Below are 23,056 nucleotides of genomic sequence, written 5' to 3' on the forward strand. Positions count from 1 at the left end.
CAGAGCCAGACCTCAAACCCATGTCTTCTGATTTCTTTCTGCTTTATCACAGCAGGACACTCATCATCTTGTTGTCTTGGCTAGATACAATCCTTGAAACTTGAGAATTTTGTCTGCCTTGGATTTTATAAAAACAAACACCATAGGCCAGAGAATGAGACGTGCGTGCCTTTTCTGTGGCATGTCTGTTTTTAATGCAAACTTAAGACTTTGCAGGGTTTTGAAGACAGACTTGCATTGGATTTCCTGTCAACCCTCCTGTTTTCTAAAACACTATTAGCTTATTATCTTGCCTCCATTTTTTTCCTCAGTGGTTAAGTTTTATGAGATGCTTCTCCCTCTCAGGTTAATAAAAATACCAAATTCTTCTATATTTTTGAAGAGCAGCTTCTACCATATTTTATGGCTTTGAATAGGAACTCTCTTTGGAGATCATTTAGAGCTTAGTGGTCTTGATTATCTTGTAGTTCAGGAGGTTGGCATGTAATCATACATGTGTAGTGCTGAGTCCAATTTGGGAGTTTATCACAACATTCTCCATGATGTAGGCAAGGGCTTAGGGGAAGGGCAGGCACTTGAGAAGTTATACTGACACACTCACCACTTTGTAGGTGCCTTTTTGTTCAGTTGAGGAAGTTATGAAAAACTTGGTAATTTTTCTTTTGTTCCTATAAGATAATTAGATTATAGGAATAGGGCCTGAGTGTCATGCAGACCTAACTAGAAATTCTGGCTCTGCTGTTTAATAGCTTTATGTCTTAGGCAAACCACCTCACTTTTTTGAGCCTCAATTTCTGCCTTAAAAGAATTATTATGGGGATTAAATATATTGATGTTAGTAAAGAATTTGGCATGGGGCCTGGCACACAGTAGGCGCTTACTCAACATATGTTGAATGGATGAATGCAGTTAGCTGATGACACAGTAGCTGGAAAGGAGGAGGAGATAGCTGATGCCCAAATCCTTGGTGCTTTTCCTTGCCCTGAAAACAAAATAATTAGGAAGTCAGAATCAGTGAAGGTTATCTCTTTAGAGGCTACATATTTATTTCTGTTAACACTAAAACTGATTTTTAAGCTTGGAGCATTTGCAAGGGCCAGTTGATGAGGTAGTTTCCCTCATCCTTCTGAATCCACTGCTAGTTTCTTGTGTGGTTTTCTGAAACACAAAGCCAGAAGCATTCTCTAAAGCCATGTTAAAATGCTGTATGAAGTTACCTGCTGTCTTAGATCATCTGCACCACCGTTCACCTTCATTAATGTGACCAGTCAAGAGTTACAGCTTCTTGTCACCCTGTGTTCAGTCTTCTCCTCACACCTCATCCGTCTCGCTTGCCACTGCCACATTAATCTTCCCCAAACATCTCATCATGTCTCAATCTGTCAGATACCTGCAGTGGTTCTCTTTGCCATAGGATAGAAGCCAAGCACATAACCCACAGGGTAGCCTCACAGCCACTATTCACTGAACACCTATGACAAGAAAGGCACTATGCTTAGTGTTTTATATCCACTACCTTTTGGAAAACAGTTTATTACCCCCACTTTACAGATAATGGAACTGAGACTCACACAAGTGAAGTAACTTGCCCCAGCTCCCACGTTAGTATGTAGCACATCCAGAATTCCAAACCAGGACCACCTGATTCAAAAGACTGGGCTGCTTTTATTAGATCCTGGGCCTCCCTCTCCCAGACAGTTCTTCCACTTTTTATGGTGATACTGAGTGGTAATTTTTTATGGACTAGATATGGATGTGAGTCATCACCTTCAATTTAGGTTTAGGGTTAGGGAGGTCTGGAGACTGGAGGTTTGCCCCATATGAGTCAGCATCTCTCAGGAAGTCAAAGCTTGCATTCTAGTTGGGGTTCTTGGTACGCTCCGGGTTTTAAGGATCCAGAAGGATCCCACTTAGCACAGGACTCAACCCAGAACACAGGCTCAGTAAATGTCCACTGACTGCAAAATAGGATGAGTGGAGGCCTCAGATCTTCCTGAGCCCTCATCCCAGGAGCATGGATCAGGGAGGAAACTGATGAGCATTAAGATGGAGCCAGGAAGTAGTTAGCTCTCAGAGGAGCCTCAGGATCCCCCTGGCCAAGCTTTGGCACAGCCAAGATCCAGATCAGGGGATACGTGATTGGAGAGACCTTCAATCTTCTGCTCCTTTCTGGGACTCACTCCTGATACTCAGACCTTCCTGTACTGCTCAGCCTACCTTTTGAAAGAACCCATTCAAACCCGGAAGCCCGGCCTACAACCTAATTCTGTTGTGACTGGTGATGGTTACTGCTATCTGGGGACTTCCTGAGGCCAGAGGAGTCTGGCAGGACAGTAGGAATAAAATGGTCTTCTGCTTTGAACTTCAGTCTGGGGAGTTTAGATTTCCTTATCTAGAGCCAATATTCATTCATTCAGAATTTATAAGTATGCAGGCATGTGTTTAGAGAAAATAGAGCATGAGCTTGGGAGGCAAAGAGATCTAGATAAATCCTGGCTCTCCACTTTCCTGAGTGTCTGTAGACCCTCTTTGAGTCTCATTTCTTCTTTTGTGGGAAAAAAAAATGCAGCTAATACTTAATTGTAGACTTCTTGTTATATATAAAGAGCCTTATGGTAGTATCTGATAGGTAGTAGACATTCTAAAAGTGATAGCCTATTTTTTAATTGAAGTATAATTCGCATAACATAAAATTCACCAGTTTAACCATTTAAAAGTATGTACCATTCACAGTGTTCTGCAGCCATCTTCACTAATTCCAGAACATCTTCATCACCCAAAAAGAAATCCCTGTTACCCATTAAGTGGTCACTTGTCATTGCCCATTCCCCCTACACCCCAGCAAACATTAGTCTACTTTCTGTCTCTGTATTTACCTATTCTGGACATTTCATATAAATCGAATTATATATTATGTGGCCTTTGTGCCTGGCTTCTTTCACTTAGCATAATGTTCTCAAGATTCATTCATGTTGTAGCATATATCAGTACTTCATTTCTTTTTATGGCTGAATAATATTCCATTGCATGTATATACTACATTTTGCTTATCCATTCATCAGTCAATGGACAGTTGGGTTGTTTCTACCTTTTGACTATTATGAATAATGTTGCGATGAACATTCATGCACAAGTTTTAGTGGACATGTTTTCATTTTTCTTGTATATACACTTAGGAGTGGAATTGCTGGATCATATGGTTATCCTGTTTAACCTTTTGAGAAACTGCCAAACTACTTTCCACGGTAGCTGCCCCAGTTCACATTCCCAGCGAGTATTTCTCCACATCCAGTTTCTCCACATCCTCCCAATGCTTGTTATTTTTCTTCTCTGTTTTCTTTCTTTTCTTTCTTTTTTTTTTTTTTTTGATTATAGCCACCCTAGTGAGTATGAAGTATATCTGATTGTATTATTTTTGATTTGCATTTCCCTAATGGCTGGTGATTTTGAGCATCTTTTCATATGCTTACTGGTGTAGCCTCTTTTATTCTTTTGTTAAACTTTTTTTTTTTTTGGATGAGTCTCTATATTGTATAGTCAGGCCTATGATATGGGCCCTGCCCTGAGGTTACTCACACTCCAGTGGGAAAGGTAGACATCAAAGCAGATGATGGCAATGTAGTGGGAGAACAGGCTAGGTATCTACAGAAGGTATCCACAAGGTGTGTTGGGACCTCTGAGGAGGAGAGAGGAGATGAGTGGAGACTAAGTGGAGTTTATTAAGCAGACGGGAAAGGAGGTAGCATTCCAATGAGATGGAGGCGCATGGAGCTTTGCGTATACCTGGTGGGAGTGGGGCTCCTGTCATCAAATGGGGAGTAGAGATCTCCCGACTGTCCTTCCCAGGCCAGGTGGCTTAGCAGGTCTCCACTTCTAAGAGCAAGCCTGCAGCAGCCCTGGCTCGGCAGCTGGCTCTGTTGAGCTTTTCATCCGCTGTATGTACAGGGCCCTGTTGTCTTCAAGGCACATTTACTCAGCTGATTGGATCCTCACTTGAGGTAGATACTCCATCTCCATTTCTACAGAAAGAGAACAATGATGCTTACTTGGCAGAGCCGCTTGCCTGACTTCTCATGCCTGCCGAGTAGCAGAACTGGACTTGGAATCCAGCTTGTCTGACTCCTAGCTTTTTTCACACCTGCAGGCTGAATGTCAGTTCTCCTTACCTTGGCATTCAAGGCCATTTATACTTTAAGCCCCAGCCACCTTAACTTCCTTCCTCTCCCCCTTTTCCTGCCTAAACTGAACCATCTTTTATAGCCATTCCAATCTGATATTTTCCCAACCTTCCTTTTTTTGTTTTTATTCTTTACCCCTCTTCTCACCATCCATAAATGGCTATCCTTTTATGAGGACTGAATGTCCAGGTGCCACGCACTCCACTCAGGTTCCTAACACCCAGAATTGATCATCTTCACTGCATCCAGGAAATGTGAGTAGGAATTATTTACTTCAAGTCACAGATGAGGAAACAGAATCAGAAGTAAAGTAAGCTACCCAAGATCACCCAGGAAATAAGGAGCCTAGCTTGAATGCCACCTCCTCTCAAAAGCCTGCCGTGGTTGTACTGATCAAAGTGATGTCTCTTGTCCCTGAGATCCTGTAGCAGTTACTTTCCTCTTATTCAAACTCAGTATTTGATATCTTATCTCAATCTTATTTGAGGGCTTTTCTTTTTCATAGGTTTTCATCTTGGGTCTTCCAACCAGGTATTCATTCTCAGTGACCCAGGGCCCTGACCATATCCTGTAGGTGTAAATTCTCAGTAAATGTTAAGCTGAAGTGTAGGAGGAAAAGCTCTGGACTCTAGCTACACAGTCTGGGTTCTCCTGCTATTCATGTTACGGCATTAACGTCTGTGACCTTGCACAGTGATGAGCTGTCCAGAATGGGCACCTGCTTGTCCTGCTCCTCCTGTATCCCTAGGCCAGATTGTCAAGTGGATGGATGCGTGAATTTACTATTTGGAACTTCATCTCTGTTTTGAAAGGGTTAAATGAGGTGATCTAAGGATCATTCTCAGATCAAATATTGCCTAGTTCTGTGAGTCTGAATGATCATTTCTCTCCACACCAACCTGATTCTGAGCTACATACAGAGTTTCAGCTCGGGGAGGCAAATCATAGCTTGTCCTTTCTAGTTTGGTGGCTGCATCTCAGATTTTTGCCTTTGAACTTGTCAAACTGAAGACTAGCCCAGGAGCTTTGCCTCTACACATTCAGAAGTCCTGACACCACCCTTTCATGCCCTGTATCTCTTTCAGTTCCTCTCTTTTTTCACATGTGAAAAAATCCACCCACCCCATTTCAGGATAACTTCATTTGGAGGACTTTTTTAGGTTTTACCTTGTAGCAGCTTTTTGACTAAGAAAGAGTCAACAATGATTGGTAGGAGAGGAGCTATTGCTCTTTCAGAAAGACCACAGTCCCTGCTGTTGTCCAGGCCTAACCCATTGGGTGTCTTTTATTGGCATGAAGAGAACAAGAACCAGCCTTTCTTATGAAACTAGACCCCAAGGCTTGTTCCTCTATTAGCGGGAAACACCATTTTCATCTCTGATCAGGAGGGGCTGTTAACAAAGACCACATCTTCTTGTCCTTGGCAGTTCCCTGTACTCTCTGCCCTTCTTAAGTCACTCCTTTATTTTTTAACTTGCATCTTTATTCACCTTAGGCTTAGTGAAATAAAATGATTCTGAGCGTGTTGATCATAGCAGTTTTAACGTCCTGTTCGTTGAGCGCCTAGTGTGAACCAGCGCTGCGTGGTGAGCGTGTGAAGCACTGCTGGAGTCCCCACGCTCCCTTGTAGAGGAGACACCTGAGGTCATGCTGCCAAGGCCTTGTTCCTCCCTCCTCAGCCTGTCACAGGAGAGCTGAGATTCACGCTGAGGGCTCTCTGGTACTGGGTCCGTCCCCCCCCCCGATCAGCTGGGGCTCCATTCCTAGAACCGTTTAGGATGACTTGACATTTGACTACATTCTGGAATAGTTAGGCACTTATAAGCTTTCTTCTCAGCTTTGGTAACAAGTTGTGAGGAGAGAAGCCTGGCTCGAAGGAAGTGTAAAAGCATGTTTGCACACACACACTCACACATAAAGACCCTAAGAGATTGGACTTAACCATTACCTGGCCACATGCCACATCCAGCATTGGGCAACATGCTAGAAACTGCATTTAGGATACAGCGGTGAGAACCTTTGAGGAGTATAAGAAACAGTCATTCCCAGAGTCTCTGTTCAAGCCCAGAAAACAAGACCCCAAAGTATTTGCTGCAAGAGACCAGTGCCAGAGGAGGTTCAAGCTTCTACCTCTGGAACCTCTCTCCTCATTTAATTTTTACTTTTGACATCTACAGTGAGAGACAAGTCTGGAAAATAAACTTTGAAATTTGTGCAGGAGGAAAAAAGAATTCTCTTTTAGATTATCTGAAGTTGAGCTTAAAGATTGAGAAAGTGAGGAGAAATAATATCCCTTTGTATTTGTGTAGCACTTTTGTAGTTTGTAGTGCACATAAGCACTGGGGAGGTGCCAGAGGCCTGTTTCCCACTCCTGGCTCTTCCCCGGGCTCACGTCCTGGGCAAGCCCTTCTGTCCTCTGGCTTTGAGTTCCCTTACCTGTAAATTGAGAGAGTTGGACCACTTGGTCACTGAGGCCCCGCGAACTCTGTAATTTCATGATCTGATACCAGTGACAAGGCAGTGAATGTTACTCGTTACTCTCCCTGTATCTGTCTCCACTAGGCCTGTCCTGTGTCTGGGCTGCAGGCAGGCTCTCAGCTCCAGCTCAGGCTTTACCTCCGTAAGAGTTATCATCCTTTCGTGTTTATCAGTACATGGGCTGGCAGAAATCCCTCAAGTTTTCCTTGGAGGTCACTTGGCTTAGAAAGATCTCAGTTGTCGAAGAATTTGTGTGCTGGTTAAATCTGAACTAGATAGCAATCTAAGGGCCTTCCAGTGCCAATATTCTAGAATTCCATAAAAGGCTACCCTTTAAGATGTGCTTAGGGAAGCCCCTCAGCAGATTCATTGGGCGCTATTTCCACACTTTGTACGACAGTCCTTTGAGCATATTCTCTCGATTCTGAGTTTGATCTGTGCTGCTGCTCCCAGGAGCCCCGTATGTAGGAGGGAACAGATCTTGGGTTTGTGTGCTTTTCCTTTTTAACTGGTCTGGCCTCAGTCACTCTCTAGCATTTGAGGTTATGGGCGTTTTGAGCATTTTGCCTCATAATGAACCTTGTTCTCTTGATATGCATTTTAGAAGACAAATCTGACCTGGAAAACAGTGTGATGCAGAAGAAAATAAAAATCCCCAAACTTTCTCTCAATCACGTAGAAGAAGATGGGGAGGTTAAAGATTATGGGGAAGAAGATTTACAGCTTAGACACATCAAGGTAAAAAAAACTTTCCTTTTTTTTTGAAATATACGGGAGTGTTTTCAGGTTTCTGATAGCTTAAGGATTCCAGTCTGGCCTCCTCTCTCCATATGACTGTCCCCTGGTGTCATAGGATGTGATTTTTCCCAATTGGGAGGCGCCTAGGACAGCTAGTTTGTGTTTACTGTGCTGGCTGACTTTCCAGGGAACCTGACTCGTGTTGTGCCACCACCATGCCCTGACCTGTGTGCACCGTCTGTGCAGTGTCATCACTGCAGAGGACTGGGAATGGCGCTTTTCCCTCTGGCCTGCAGCTCTGGGCAGGTCATTGCCAGGCTCTAGGAATGTAAGGTAGCTGTTCTTGGGTAGCAGGTCAGAGCCAGTCACTATCAAACTGCCCCCAACAGCTACGGGTGGACTCACAAGAAGATAGGGTGTGCCAGGTCACAGAGGGGTTCATGTGACCCTGAGTTGGAAGAAAACTTTTGCATGAGGTTGCATTTCCTTTGGTGTGTGCCCCAGTGGGTCTCCTCCAGCCCTCACTTGTAAGCCTGCTGAATATCTGTTCAATAAGCCAGATTTTTTTTTCTTTCTATACAGTGGGTATCCCAGAGGAAGGGAAGAGGAAGAAAGATGCCTTGACCGCAGTCTGATTTTGGACACAGGTCAAGGACATTCCCAAGGTCCAAAAGATGTAGTTGAGTTCAGTTCATGCCTTGATATTATACCCATGTATGAGCCTGGACCCTGTGCTGGTCCCTGGGGTCATAGAGATTAGAGAGACGTGGTCACTGCCCTTGGTGGTCTCACAGTGTAGTGATCAGACAGATGTCTAAAGTGCTCATTACAATTTTAGCAAATAAATTCATCTAGACTAGGAGCACTTCATCCCAGTGGATGAAATGACAGGTTAGAAGTTTGTCATGTTTGTCATGTAACTTAACCTCAGAGTTTTATTTTTTGTTTTTTGGTTTTTTCCCAAAAATTTGAGGAACTTATTGAGAGGCTAAGGCAGGCTTGACCTGACACAGGTTGTCTGGAATCTTGTGTCCTCAGTTGTCTGCACCTCCCACAAGTGCTGGCAATCAGGAGAGCTCCTAGCCCTCCTACCCTGGGTGAAGAATTCAGTTGGTCCTGTAACTCCCACTCCCCCTCAATGGAAGCTTTGTCCACTTGATCTGGAATTTCCTCAGGCAGCTGAAACCCCAACCCCTGGGTAGTCCTGGATAATTCTCTTCTCTATAAACTGTCCTCTCCACTTCCACATCTTGCTGGGCTTCAATTTGGCCAGAGTCCAGGGAGAGGCTCGCAGATGTGGGGGAAGGAGCCAGTGCTCTAAGCTGGGCTCTAAGTTTGGGGTCTGGCTCTGTCTGTAGCTCACAATGTGACCCTGAATATACACCTTCCCCTCTGTGAGCCTGTTTCCTCACCTGTAAAATGAGAGAGTTAAACAGAAAGAAACTTCCAGTGCTAGCATTCTTTGAACTTTTCCGTTAAGTAAACATTTATCAAGCCGCTGCCAAGTGCCAGTTCTGAGTAGGCAGTGGAGAAACAGAAAATAAGACATGGTTCCTGCCCTAGATTACAGTCCTTAGCATCTGTCCCAACTAAAGCATTCTTGAGGAAAAGTTGACTTGGTGGAATACCCTTTTGGGGGGGGAGATTGAGCGCTTTTATGTTTTTGTTGTTGAAGAGATGTGAGTGAAGACCCCTGGGATGGCTTTTGCTGGCCTGATTTCTTACTGATTCTCTACAAATACCCTGAACACCCCACCATGAGCAAGTCACTATGCGTGTGGAGTGGGAGGCTGGGGAGATGAGGGCGATCGTGGTATAATATGCACCTAAGAGGCAGAGTGATGGAATGGGAAAAATGCTGGCCAGGAAACCAGAGTTCTGGTTCTGCCACTCACTGACTGTGTGACTTTGGGCAGGACCCTTCCCCACTCTGGACCTCTCCCCCATTTGTAAAATAAAGGGCTTTGGCTAGGTGTTTGCGCAAGTTTCTCTAAGCACTGATGATCTGTGGTTCTGTGATTCTAGGATTGTCTGGGGAAATATTGAGCCGCAAGAAAGTCCCAGCTGCCCTTGCCTGAACTGATTCTCGTTGTCCTACACAGAGACCCGAGGGGCGGAAGCCGAGCGAAGTGGCGCACAAGAGCATCGAGGCAGTGGTGGCCCGGCTGGAGAAGCAGAACGGCCTGAGCCTGGGCCACAGCACGTGTCCAGAAGAGGTCTTCGTGGAGGCCTCGCCGGGCACAGAGGACATGGACAGTCTGGAGGATGCCGTCGTGCCCCGGGCTCTGTATGAGGAGCTGCTGCGCAACTACCAGCAGCAGCAGGAGGAGATGCGGCACCTCCAGCAGGAGCTGGAGCGGACTCGGAGGCAGCTGGTTCAGCAGGCCAAGAAGCTCAAGGAGTACGGGGCGCTCGTGTCCGAGATGAAGGAGCTCCGGGACCTCAACCGCAGGCTGCAGGACGTGCTGCTCCTGAGGCTTGGCAGTGGTGAGTGCTCCGCAGGCCGCCTGCGCTCCCCGCGGGCAGGGGGTGGGTTGTGCCGCTCCTCTTCCAGGAGGGCTCTGGGAGGCGGGGCCAAGAGGAGGGCAGGGACTTGGCTCGGCAGCTACCCAGGGAGGAGCCACTCCCCTCTCAGAGTGAATCTGAGCGGAGCTTGGGGAGGTAGCAGCTGTAGCAGTCCGAATATGGTGGGCAACACTGAGAAATGTGGCTCGGAGAACGAGAGCCGGAAAAGTATTTGCCATCCCTCATTTGTGCATTTTGCTTAGCCAGAGGCACCAGGGGTCACAGGAAACCTCTCCACAGAGATTTCAGGACAGTAAAGAGAGCCTGATGTGATCCTGAAAACACATACTACTTTAAGTCAGAAAGTGATACATGCCGCGAGAGAGATGTAGATAAACTAATAGGAGAGTTCAATGGATGGAGCGAGATTATTTGTAACTTAGGTAGACTTCAGGAAGAAGGGGGGCCTTGAACTGGGCCCCAAAGGGTGGGTGGTATTTCAGGGCCCGGGAGGAGGCCGAGGGCAGCAGTCGCTGAGCATGAGAGAACATCTGGAGCGTGCCAAGGAGGAAGACTGCAAATGTGGTTACAGGACAGGTGATTGAAGACCTTGAACATGATACCTGCCTAAGGTGTCTGGACTTGTTTTGCTAGAATGAGAAAACACTGAAAAGCTTTTGAGCAGACACATGACCTTAGGAAGATTAATATAAAAATGTATAAAACTCCTTTGGTTTGCTCAACTTAATAGGCTCTCATATTGTAACTGATTTTAACAAACTAGGTTTTTAGGTTTTCTCATCTAATGTAGTTTAGAGGCAGGAATCAGGGGAAATCTGAAATGCAACAGCCTTGCCAGCAGAGAAAAATGACTGCTTACCTAAGAGAAGAAGACAGAAGTGCTCTTTCAGAACACAAGAATCCAGAGTTGTAAAAGATAGAGGCCAGTCAGTCTGAGCGAATGGGTATAACACAAGTTGTAGTCTCTACATCCCCTGAGGACAGTCATTAATGACCCCGTGTCAGTGTTCTTTGCTTCCAAAAGGGAGTAGTCTGGTCTAGAAACACAAGTGCAATCCCCAAAGTTTAAATTAAATAGTTTTGTACTCAAGAAAGGAGGCTTGTGTTATCTAGATAATACATTTATGTGTAAAGCTTCATGCCTCTTTGATGTTTAGATAAGTGTGCTCTTACCCTGCCTTACTTATGTTTATTGGTGCCTTTTACAACCTGGAGTATGTGCCCAAGGCAGTGTCTCAGTAGATCTTCAGGGGGGCCTAGAGAGTCAGCCAAGAGGCCTTTTCATGCCCTTGTCACAGAGAAGGAAACTGAGGTTGGAATTTACCTGCAGTCACTTGAGGAGGCAGAGGCAGAGCTCACCTCAAACCACGTCCCTGATTCCTAGGCTGGTAATGTCCCTTCTCCCCATCTCTGCCTTGACCTTGGCCATTCTCCATAGAGGCGCACAGTGACACTAAAAGGTTAGTGGTATGCAATGTAAAAAGTTATTAAAATTCTTTAAATATGCTATAAAATCTCAAAGAGAAACCCTAACTGTAAAAATGTGTGAAAGCTATGTTGATCTTGAAGTGGGGAGAGTGGGGGGCAGGGAGAGAACTGTGATTTTCAGAGAGAAAAAGGCCATTTTCTGGCCTTCAAAGGAATACTTTTAATTTTCATTGCACTCTGCATGCCATGCCTTTTGTAAACTTCTTGTTGAGGGGGAGGGAGGCAAAGCATACGAACAGCGAAAACTCTCCACCTTGTTGTTTCAGTTCAATTCTCAGGGAAATTGCCTGTTTTGTATGACCATGGACTGAGTTTAAACTCCAGAAGCAACTCGTAACCCTCTGGGACAATAAGACACCCCACATTTTGTACCAGTACATGCCTCTTTAGTCCTAAAACACTTAGACAAACTTGGCCCCAGCCGTAGTTTCAGTGTCTTGATGGTTCTGGACTGTCCCACTCCGCAGGCCTTGAATGCCATCTTGAGAGCTGACGGCTGGCGCTTCTCTGATCTGGGTCCCTGTCATCATCACAGTGGGATGGACTGAATATAAATCAGTTCCAGCCACAAGTATGCACGGAACACCCACCATGTGCAGTGGCCTGTGCTCCAGGGACCGTGGGTGTCCAGGACAATCACACCTACTGCCCCCAACCTGTGAAAGTTTTAAGTCCATTGATTAGTACTTGTTAATCAGAGGATGAAATGTGCCATGTTTGAAGATAAACCCACAAGAATATACTAAAAGGGTCTCTACCCTAAGGGGAGTTTGTATGTTTTCATGGATATAGTCTAGTCTAGTCTTTGGAACCAGGCAGGCCTGAATTCAAACCCAGTTTCCCACTTCCCAACTCTGTGTCTTCAGAAACCTTCTTTCCTTGCTTACTTCCCTCCTTCCTTCCCTCCTTTCTTCCACAGATACTGACTCATATCCACTGTGTGCCAGGCATTTTGCTTAGTTGATAAAGTTCTGTGCATTCAAGATCTAGCCCTTGCCCTCTGCCCTTGAGGTGCTCAAAGTTTGATAAGGGAGACAGCCACCGACACAGTTAGTGCCAGCAGAGGGACAGAAGCTCTGCTGTGGGACAGCAGAGGAGGGGACCTGCTGAATTTGGTGGGATCAGGGAAGAAAGGCTTCCTGAAGGAAGTGACTTATAAGCTGGAGTCTGAAGGATGCATTTTTGTTGTGGAGTGAGGCAGGAGTGAGTAAGTTAGAAGAGTGAGGAGCAGGGTAGACAGAGGGCCCCTCTCTGAGCCTTGGTGTTCTCATCTGTAAAACGGAAATTATAACACCCTCCTCACAGCTCAGGGATACACAGCATAATGCCTGGCATTCTGCTGATGCTCGCTTACCATTAGCTGCTTTTCCATACCAGTTAGTGAAGGGGCTAAGACAGGGTCCGATTTGGTTTTTAACTCTGGCTCCCCTAACCAGTAATTGGCTGTATGACCTTGAGCAGATTAACTAACTTCTCTGCCTCTGAGGATCTTCTGTTATAGAAGATAAGAGGAGAGCACATATGTTCATTTGTCCATTCAGTCAGCTGACATTGACCATATGCTTTCTGAGCCTAGTAGGAACTTGGGCAGATATGAAGGAGACTAAGACGTTGGAAGTTGAGGGGGTGGGGATGGTGTGGAGGTAAACATGTAAGCATGTAATTGAAATGCAGTGTAACGCGTTCTGGGGGAGGGGCTAGTATTTGAAAGTAGAACTGTCTCTGGATGAGTCTGGGAAGACAGCCCCTGCTGTAATGGCTCCTGCACTGTGCACACCACCAAAAAACCTGTAACAAGGCAGAGAAGAGCTAGGAAGGGACTGAGAGACCCTCTTTGATTCTCGGCTTCACATGCCCTGTAGGAGCACATACGTCCCGGCCTGGAGCCAATGTGTGGCCTGGGCAGAACATCCCTGGCCCACTGGGCTTGGCCCAAACACTGCTCTTAGAGGCCTGCCCTTGTGTATTTTCTCCTGTCCACCTTGCCCACGGGCTTATCTCCAGGGCTTTGTTCAACTTGCATGCTGTGTCATCCATACCATCACAGGCAAATTCAGAGACAAGGTCAAGAATGCTCATATTTAAAAAGAAGGATCCCTGCCTGGAAGAATCATTGTTGACTCCCTCAGACATTGGGGTCCTGCAGGCCATGGATGGGAGAAGGCAGAGAGCAGGAGTCTGGCCTCTTGAGGCTGTTGATGGCCCTCCATAGCAGCCAGGAGTTATAAGGGTGCACCTGATGGAAGTTAGGGGCAGTGTGGTATAAGAAGATGTTTCAGAGACTTCGTTGGGTGGCTACTTCTTCATTTGTGTTTTCTTTCTTTCTTTCTTTTCTTTTCTTTTCTTTTCTTTTCTTTTCTTTTCTTTTCTTTTCTTTTCTTTCTTCCTTTCTTCCTTCCTTTCCTTCCTTTCCTTCCTTCCTTCTCTTTCTTTCTTTCTTACTTTCTTTCTCTCTTTCTTACTTTCTTTCTTTCTCTTTCTTTCTTTCCTTCCTTCTTTCTCTTTCTTTCTTTCTTTCTTCCTTCCATTCTTTCTTCCTTCCTTCCTCCCTTTCTTTCTTTCTTTCTTTCTTTCATTCTTTCTACAAATAAACACAAGATAGATTTAACAGAAAAGATTCTCTAGAACATGGAGTCATGGAGTTGCGAACAAGCTTACAGATGAGATAGGCTGTTGGCTTTTGTTTCTAGGAAACAAGCTCACAAAGTGTCACAGCCCTGTTTCCAGGGGTCTTCCTTGCCCATATGCCCTTCTTTAGCCTTTGGACTTCATTTTTGCTGATATGAGGGTGACCCCCCCCCTTCCACAAAGGACATTTTCTCTCTGTAAAACAGAACTTTCCTTTTTCATGATCTTAGCATAGGAGGCAGCCCTCTCTGATAGGAAGGAAGCTCATTCTCTATCCCCGGGGACCCCTTCTCTCAGGGCCTCTGTGATGATATCAGAATTGAATCAGGAAGCATATGTAAAGAAGGTAGCCCTGTGACCAGCACAGTATAAGTGTTCAATAAATGTCATTTTCTTTCCCCTTTTCTCCCCTTTCCTGTTGACTTTCTCCTGAAGAAGTAAATGCTGAGGATACAAAAAGCATGAAGGTCTTCTAATTTATAAAGTGCAAATTTATTTGTATATATATTCATTCATTTATTCTTTCATTCATTCAACAGACATTTATTGAAAGTATGCTCTGTGCCAGGACCATGTTAGGTGCTGGAAATAGAAATGAACAACATGGTCCCTTTTTACAGCCAGGCTTTTGTTGTTGTTGTCATTGCTGGGTTGTTTTTTGTTTTGTTTTGTTTTGTTTTTTGTTTTTTTTTTGGTGTGGGAGGCAATTAAGTTGACTTATGTATTTATTTTTTTAATGGCTCTACTGGGGATTGAACCCAGGACTTCATGCCTGCTAGGCATACACTCTTACCGCTGAGCTCTACCCTCCCCCAGGAGAGTCCCTTTTTAAAACATTCACAAGCTAGGGAGGTGAGGGTGGTGTTTATTAAACCAGGGGTTGGCAGACTCAGAGAATTCCAAGGGGCTGAGGGGAAGCAGAGCCGTGAGAGCCAGTTGCAAGGGGAAGCTCCGGTGTATGAGAAGGACCAAACATAGGGGCGGTAATTAAATTTACTTATTCCGCTCAGCCAGATTCCTTGTTCTTAGAAGTCAAAGACCGAGGCTTAGATGTCACCCTCAGCTTTTAGCACTGTAAGTACCTCTTAGATGGTTCAAATCCTTTTGGTGTAATTCAGGTAACATTAGTTCAGCTAAGGCTACGAAGGGGCTCCGTGAGGAATGCGGAGAGGAGGGGAAGGAATCCCTGCCTTTAAGAGGCACACACAGTCCAAGGCAGGCGGAACACAGACCTGTGCATGGACACCGGGCAGAACAGAGCAGGCGCAGTGACTGCAGGAGGGAAGCCTGTGACAGCTTTAGGTTTTGTGTGTGCTTTTTTGGAGAATGTAGGTGCAAGTGATGAATTCTGATCAGAGAGGCACTGATAATCAGAATATTAACGTGTACATGACACTTTACAGGCTTCAAAGACCTTAACATTTTTATCTTATTGGACTGTTCCAATACTCTTATTGCAACACCAGGTGAGGATTATTATCTCCATTTGAGAGAGGAGAAGGCAAAAAGAAGGGATAATGTCCCTGTTGGCCAGATCACAAGCTGGTTGAAACTTTTGAAGGAGAAAAGCCATTGTGGCCTGCAGATCTGTCTTGGCTTTTTAGAGCTGAGTTTCTATCACCTCTGTTCCCCTTTGGGCTCGTGCCTTGTGTTCTTTCCAAGGTCCGTTAAAATACCAGCTTTGATCTTTAAAATCCTTTGCAGTCTGAGCTGGATTCTTTAAGCACAGGTCTCTGATGGTGCTTTTGAAAAGGCAGCTAATGTCAGCCAAATGCCTCCTGCTGGCTTTCCCTGCACTGGAGGCAGCGTGGGCTCTGGCAACAGATATTACTTGGGTTTGAATCTCAGCTTCTAATTAACTGTGCAACTTCAAACAAACGATTTAACCCTTCTCAGCCTCTGTTTTCTCCTCTGTAAAATGGACATCTTAATGCCTACCATGTCCAGGCAGGAAAGCCTGGTCAGTGATTAAGAGCCTGCACGGGTCCTGAGGTCAGAAATGCTGGAGTTTTGAACCTTGGCTTTTCCACAGTCTAATTTTGTTACTTTGGGCAAGTTCCTTAAATTCTTGGGCCTAGTTTCCTCATCCATAAAGCAGAGTCAGCGACAGTACCAACCATTATGGTTCTTAACAGGTTTAAAGGAGCAAATGCATGTAAAGACTTCTGCCGGAGGCAGGGGCAATGGGGCACACAGTAAGTGCTCAGGGAGTGCAACATTAATGATGTAGGATCATGTGAGTATGCACATGAGATCATGTGCTTGGCACATCATAGGTCCTCATTGTCTTATAGCAGAACACAGATCTGGTTGTCTTGGCATATCTTAATCTTTAGTCAACCCCTAATGTCTCCTGGAGATTGCTACGTTCCCTAGTAAAGCCTCAGAAATTATATTTGAATTGTCCATTTTACCACTACGCCTGGACTTGATTTCAAGCTCACTGGTCTATAGTTCTTTTAATTCTCCCTCTACCCACTTTTCCTGGGCAGAAGTCCATCTTCCCATCTTCAGTTCTCGACCAGTCCTTTTGACCCCCTCGATTCTTCAGACATCACTACTTATGGCTCAGTTTTCTCTTTTCCAGGGCTCTCCTCCTGGAGCCCATTTGTCTCAGAGCTCTTTTCCATCTCCTTCAGCTTCAGTTCATTCTCGCCAGTACACAGGAGCACTCACAAGAGTTGGGCTTTGAGAGGGGCCTGAAGCAGGCAAGAGGGAGGCAGCCCAGCAGGTCAGATTTTCATACACCCAGTACCCAGGAAGCCCATAGCCTGCCACTGCCTCACGTGCTGGTGAAGCGGGACCAGAACCACCGTGTCCTGTGCCTTCTTACCCCGGATGGCGGGAAAAGGTCTAGCAGTGAGAACTGGAATTGTTTCTGTTGAAGATAGGGGCCACCTTCCATTTTGGGGACTTTGTGCACTGTTGACTGAATCAGAATTAGCCGCAGTTCATCCTAGATTATTTTAAAAGCTGGTTGCAGAGTGCTGGGACAGTCCAGGACCCTCCTTCTTCTTTCTCTCTTGAGTTCACTTTTCTGGGGCAGTGGGGATGGGGCTGAGGGAGAACTCCAGGCGGTCCCTTTGCTCCTGCTCGGGTGGCCGGAACATGCAGGAGTTTCTGGGCTTCTCTCTGTTGCCAGATCAGGAATGTGCTTCCCACTTAGGAAAGGGCTTTGCCTGCTGGTCATTGGCTTCAGTGTGGCCACGCGGCACTGCTGGCGTTGCCAGTTAGAGGAAATATAGGTGGGAGAGGTGGGACAGGGCTTCTTCCAGGCAAGGGGTGACCCCTCTGAACACCTGCTTTGGGCCCGATGCTAGGTGCTTTCCAGACGTAAAGCAACCTCAGCAGTAGATAGGATCAACAGATAGGGATGTGGGCCCAAGGAGAGGAAGTGAATGTGTCTCAGACAGGAGAGCCTGGTAAAGACTTGGAGTTATGAGAGAGGCTGGCTTATTTGGGAACCACATGTGGTTTCTGACTGGACTGTACAGAGAGGACGTAGGTAGAAGGGAAAGACGAGGCTGCCAAGGTAGGCGAGAGCCCCTGGAAACTGCCCCGGCCCTTACCACAGGTGGCACACAGGGGCTCCTCCCCACCAGAGTGACCTGGAGTGCTGTCCCTCAACCTTAGAGCCACCCTTTTCCTCTGAACCAGGCAAATCAATCAACAACCATTTAGCAAAGATGAATCTTGTATGGTACCTGCTCTAGAAGGACTTACAGCCTGAAGAGAAGATCAAGCACGGCCAAAGTCGTGGATTGATTTGTTTGGGAGATGCCAGCCCCAAGATGCAGCTCTGCCTCCCTATAATTCCTGCCCTCAGGTGCTCCCTGTGTCCCACAGCAGCCCTTCAGGAGTCTGAGGGCAGCCCTTACACCGCCTGCCCCACTTACTCCTACCACAGCCCTCCGTCTTCCCTCCCAGCCAGTTCTGGTCCAGAACCAAAGGCCATTTCACATGCATTCAGCGTATGTGTGGGGCCTTCAGCGCCTGTCTGGCAGGGCAGACCCATGCTGTTCTGCACACCCCTGCCATTTGGATGCTGCCTGGGTCCAGACAGTTGGGCGGGGAGGGAGGTGGAAGAACCACAGATGAAGAAGCAGCCCAGCTTTCCTGGCCACCAGATGACAGAGGATGGGCTCAGAGCTCCTAGCAGTGAAACGAAGCCTGGTGACACCCCCTCCCCCCCCCCGCTGCCCTCCTGCACAATTGTGGATTTCTTCAGGGATGCCCTAGGAAGATCAGGGAAGGTCAGAGATGAGCTGAGGGTCCCACAGAGTGGGCATTACGTGAGAAGCTTGTGAAGTCTGAAAGCTGCAGTAAGCTGAAAAGGTGCAGGGCCGAGGAAAAGCAAGTCTGGAGTCCAGCAGCCCTGAATTTTTTGACTTTCAGCAAATTACTTTACCTCTCTGAGCCTCTACAAAGATAATAAGATCAATTTTGTAAGACTTCCGTGAGGATTAACTTCTTCCTTTCAACACATGTTTAATGAATGTTCATTCTGTGTCAGGAACATTGTCCTGGGTGCTGGGGAGTTAGCCCTCAATAGGACTATGGCTGTCCTCAGAGTTTCCGTTCTAACCAGGAAGATGTTAAACAAATAATCACTTGACACTGGGTGTCAAGATTAAAAGATTTTTTTTTAAATAGGAATTGTACTGTAAGATACTAACAAAGAAGATGTACAGTAGGTATCAGTCACCTTTCTTTTTCAGGGAGAAGCAAATATGTCTTTTGAAATGGGCATCTATGATTCCTTAAAGTGGGAAAAATACCTTGAAACCCACAACTGGGGACCTGGGCCTCCTTCTGCTACTCCGGTCTTTCTGGGCTTCTGCCCCATGGAGAGGGGGCTCTCTAGGTCCCCTCCGGCTCTGCTGCTCTGGGATTCTGACTCCCTGAGGGACCAGCCCCACTCTGGAGGCCTCCATGTGAGCTGCAGGAGTCTTGCCCAATCCAGTACCTCAGGCTAGAATAGCCTCTCCTGCCTCTGCCCAGCAAAGTCTGCCCTCACCTCACTCAGAGAAGGCTCAGAAAACGGGGGAGTGTTGGGGGGAGGATCTGAGGAGCCGGGCCCAACAGGGATCCCGTCCCCCCACCTGACCACTGCTCCACCTTCCCTAGACTTGATCACCTATCAAGCTCCAGTCAGAGCTCACCTCTTCCCTGAAGCCTTCCAGGATCCCTGAGCCAGTGCTGATCTCTCCCTCCCCAAACCTGTGCAGATCATCATGCTGCCCACTTCCTGGCCAGCCAGTGAGCCTTGATTATGTGCCTGCCTTCACTGTATGAAGGTAACTACCCTGCCCCAGCCCTTCACTCCCAGCCAGCTCCTGCCCATCCATCATCCAAGCCCCAGGACAGCAGTTTGTGACTGTCCTTCCTAGTCTCCTCCAGGTGTAACACCCCCTCCTTTGCTTCTGTTCTCCAATCTTTGTCCTCACCCTTGTTCAGCCACACGGGGTGGTGATGATCTGTTGCCTGTCTCTTTCCACTACCAGCTACAGTTAAAGCCACCCGGCCCAAGGCTGGCACTGACTAGGTGCCTAGTAGATTCTCACTGAAGGCAGGAGACCGGATTTTACCCTCCCCCCCCACACACACACTCACTGGAAGCATAATGGGGCTTAGAAATAGATATGTGACTATGGCAGCAGGAGAGTGGCTGATGCCCTGTGAGAGGGGATGGTGGGGCCACAGAGGGGAACCCCCTGCCTGGCTCTGGGCTGTCTCGCCTGTCTCTTTCCAAGGCTTTTTTGTATCTCCTCCTTCAGTGTTGCTAGCTGTTCCCGTGCTCAGTCTCTTTTAGGAAGTGGTCTCTTTTTTCCACAAAACCCAGTGTGCCTCTGTGCTACAGTAGGTGTGTGCGTTTAATGATTTTTGACTTGATTCATTTTGCATTTAGGAAGAAACTAGAATTATACCTATAGCAGAGAAACTTCCTATTCACTTGCAGAAGTAAGTGGAAGGATTTAATACTTTTAAAGAAAAATCTAATACTAGTCTTTTGGTTTCAACAGAAATCAGAAATGTTTTTTAGTGCCCAAACATGTATTTTTATATATGTATATATATATATATATATTTTTTTTTTTTAAGAAATAGATGAATTTTAAACCTCATGGAAGTCACACAAGTATTAACTTTTTAGAAAGGTTTTCAGGAAGAATAACATTAGTCCAGTTTAAGCTAGACAAGAACAGAGAATAGTATAATTTCATTTATTTGTTGTGCCAACAAACATTTGCCCAGCCACTTACTCTGTGTTGTGATTCTCATTTTATGGGAGAGGCACAGGAGCTTAAAAAGATAAAGTAAATAACAAAACTAGGATTTGCACCACGTTTTCTAGCATTAAATCCAGTGTTTGTCCGCCAAGCTATTTGTATGGCATGTAATAAGAGTTTCACATGTTAGTCTCAACTTCTCCAGAATTAGGACATGCTGTATTTGTCTCTGGGTCCCCAGTGCCTCTCACAGGGTTCAGTCTTGGTGTGCAGTCAGGGGGTGTGTGATGAATGGGCTTATGAATGACTGAGTAAAAAGACAAGCACTGTCTTTTATATTTTTTCAAAAGCTTCCTTTACCCAGCTGAGAGGTTTCTCTCCATGGAAGGTATGTTTTCTCCAAAATAAACCTGAAATGGATCAAAAGGCTTTTTTTTTTTCATTTCTACTCTTCCCACAAAGTGAAAAAAGTTCCTTTGTTACTTAAAATATCTACACCAGACCGTGCGATGCCGCCTCTTAGCGCAAGTGCTTATTATTGTGGCTAATTTGGTCACATGTGTTTGAAGGAGAACAATGCCTCAGAAATTTTTAAAAGCAAAACAGCAATCTGAAGTGTTTGTTGTAATGAGATGTAAATTGCCAACATTGTAGTGAAGCTGACTAAAATTTGCAATGAAGTGTTTTTCCCCCTAAATTAAAAGCACTAGAGGCCCTCCCTCTTCTCCTCAAAGAAACCACATGCTTTTTGTTCCTTCTCTTTCTGATTCTATAGTACTAAACACCCCGCTTTACTGACTGATCCATTCCTCCCTTCATCTGCCATTTCCTGAGCCTGTGTCTGAGCGTCTGTTCGGTGCCTGCCTCAGTGCCAGGCTCTCGGGAGGCATTATCAGCCTGCATGGTGACTATTGGCTGTCCCCATTTTGCAGGTAGGAAAGACCAGGCACAGAGAGGTGAGGTGACATGCCTGAGGTCATGCAGCTTGGATTCACAGCCAGGTTTCCTGACAGACTCCTTCCAGGATATGCCTTGGGTCGGTCTGTCCTCTTTGCCGAGGCACCCGGTACCTTCTGTATACTGCACCGAAGGAGGCAGGTGCCGAGAGCGGTGCCCATCCCTGGCAGCCACCAGCTGTTAGACAGTGCTCACCAGAATGTTGGGAAGCAGTGTTCCTTGAGAGCGAGAAGATCCTAGTACAGCGGCCTCAGTATTTAACAAAACCCTCTTAGTCCCTGAGGAGACCGGCACAGGGGTTGTGGGTTTGCCGTGGAGCACGAGCACCCGCTCTGGGCTCGGCCTGTGCTCCAGACTTAGGGCAAAAGACCAGCAGGGCCCCAGCTTGCAGAGGACTGACTCGAGCACCCACATGTGACGCCTGTGTGGGGCAGAGGCGGGGGGGTGAGCCGTTATTTACTGGGCACCCGCTCTGTACCAGAGTCTGGATTAATCATTTCATATATATGGTTAACTTACTTAATCTCCAGTCTGGCCAGGTTGCTGTTATCATTCCTTCTTTCAGGTGAGGCGACAGGGTCGGAAAGGTTAAGTAATTATTGATATGTAAAATTACCTGTGGAGGGTAGAATTTGAACCAGGCCCTGTGCTGAGCCCTGGTCTCTAACATAAAAACACACAGTCCCTGCCTGCCATCAGCCCTTACAGTCTAGGGGGAAGACAGGCTTAGAAACTGATACGTGCATCTGATTATTATTGGGAGGAAGGGTTCCAAAGGAGGGCAGAGCCTGCCTATCTGAGGACGCTCACAGCTTACCTGAACAGCAAGGGGCAAATCCAGAATGTAAACCTCAGTCTCTGACTCCAAATTCTAAGCCAAGGGGTGGAGAGAATTGCTCACCTCCGTTTGAAAGGATGGGATGCCTCATAGAGGAGGTGGCATTTGAGTCAGGCCTTGAATCCCTGGTGGCCTTTGTGGGTGGGCATCTGTGGGGTGGAATGATCTGGACAGAGAGAACAGCACCAGCAAAGGCTGGGAAGCGGGAAGGAGTGGTGTATGTGAGGAGAGGGTTAGGCAGGCCACTTTGGAATGACGAGCACGGGGTGGAGCCAGAGAAGTGACCCTTGCTCTCAGCCCTTCTTCCTTCTGATGTCCCTTATGTGTCCCTCTGTAGCCATCTGAACTGTTCATTCCCCTGGCTAGACATTTCTGATTTCTATTTAACAGCCCTAACTTCTGCTCCATGGGCTGCAAAAAAAGGTTGCAGATATTTGGGAACAGCTTCCCACTCACCCCAACTCCCACCCCCAAGAACCTCCACTCAGCGGTAGGGCTTTATTTCAGAATCTCTGCCCCAGCCCATTTAAGTCTCTTTCCCCCTACAACTCTCTTCCTCCTCTCATGTTACGAAGAATTTACTGAGAGCCTGCAATGTGCCAGGCATTGCCCAAGGTGCCAAGATTGCAAAGAGAATAAAACTTTGCCCTTGCAGAGCTTTGATGTGGACAGCAGACAGACTGGTAGATGGTTGCAAATATAATTCACTGGAAGTATTTACAATTTAAAGAACCCCTTCCTGGTAGTGATCAGAGCAAGACCTCACGAAAGAGATACCTAAGCTCTGTTCTTCAGTCTGACCAGGGGCTTGGCAGGCAGATGAGGTGACATTCAAAGCAGAACAGTAGCACATCCAGAGGTGCAGAGGCCTGGGACAGCAGAGCATCTGGGGACCAAGTAGAGGTCAGTATCAGGGGAGAGCAGGAACCGAGCACCAGAGGTAGAGAGGAAGCTGGTTATTCTAGGCCTTAAGGAGGATATGGTGTGCAACTTAA

General features: G+C 46.4%; 1 protein-coding gene across 13 annotated transcripts in view; it reads left to right on the forward strand.

Moving 5' to 3' along the window:
* Positions 1-23,056, forward strand: part of BEND5 (BEN domain containing 5) — a 925,317-nt gene that overhangs the window by 886,558 nt on the left and 15,703 nt on the right. For all 13 annotated transcript variants that reach the window (XM_072974483.1, XM_072974486.1, XM_072974480.1 and 10 more), the window contains 2 exons: positions 7,261-7,394; positions 9,497-9,881. In XM_072974483.1, coding sequence (XP_072830584.1) covers positions 7,261-7,394; positions 9,497-9,881 — 519 coding nt within the window. The remainder of the gene's footprint in view (positions 1-7,260; positions 7,395-9,496; positions 9,882-23,056) is intronic.

Source organism: Vicugna pacos, chromosome 13 (assembly GCF_048564905.1).
Source record: "Vicugna pacos chromosome 13, VicPac4, whole genome shotgun sequence".
In the NCBI taxonomy this organism is placed as follows: domain Eukaryota; kingdom Metazoa; phylum Chordata; class Mammalia; order Artiodactyla; family Camelidae; genus Vicugna; species Vicugna pacos.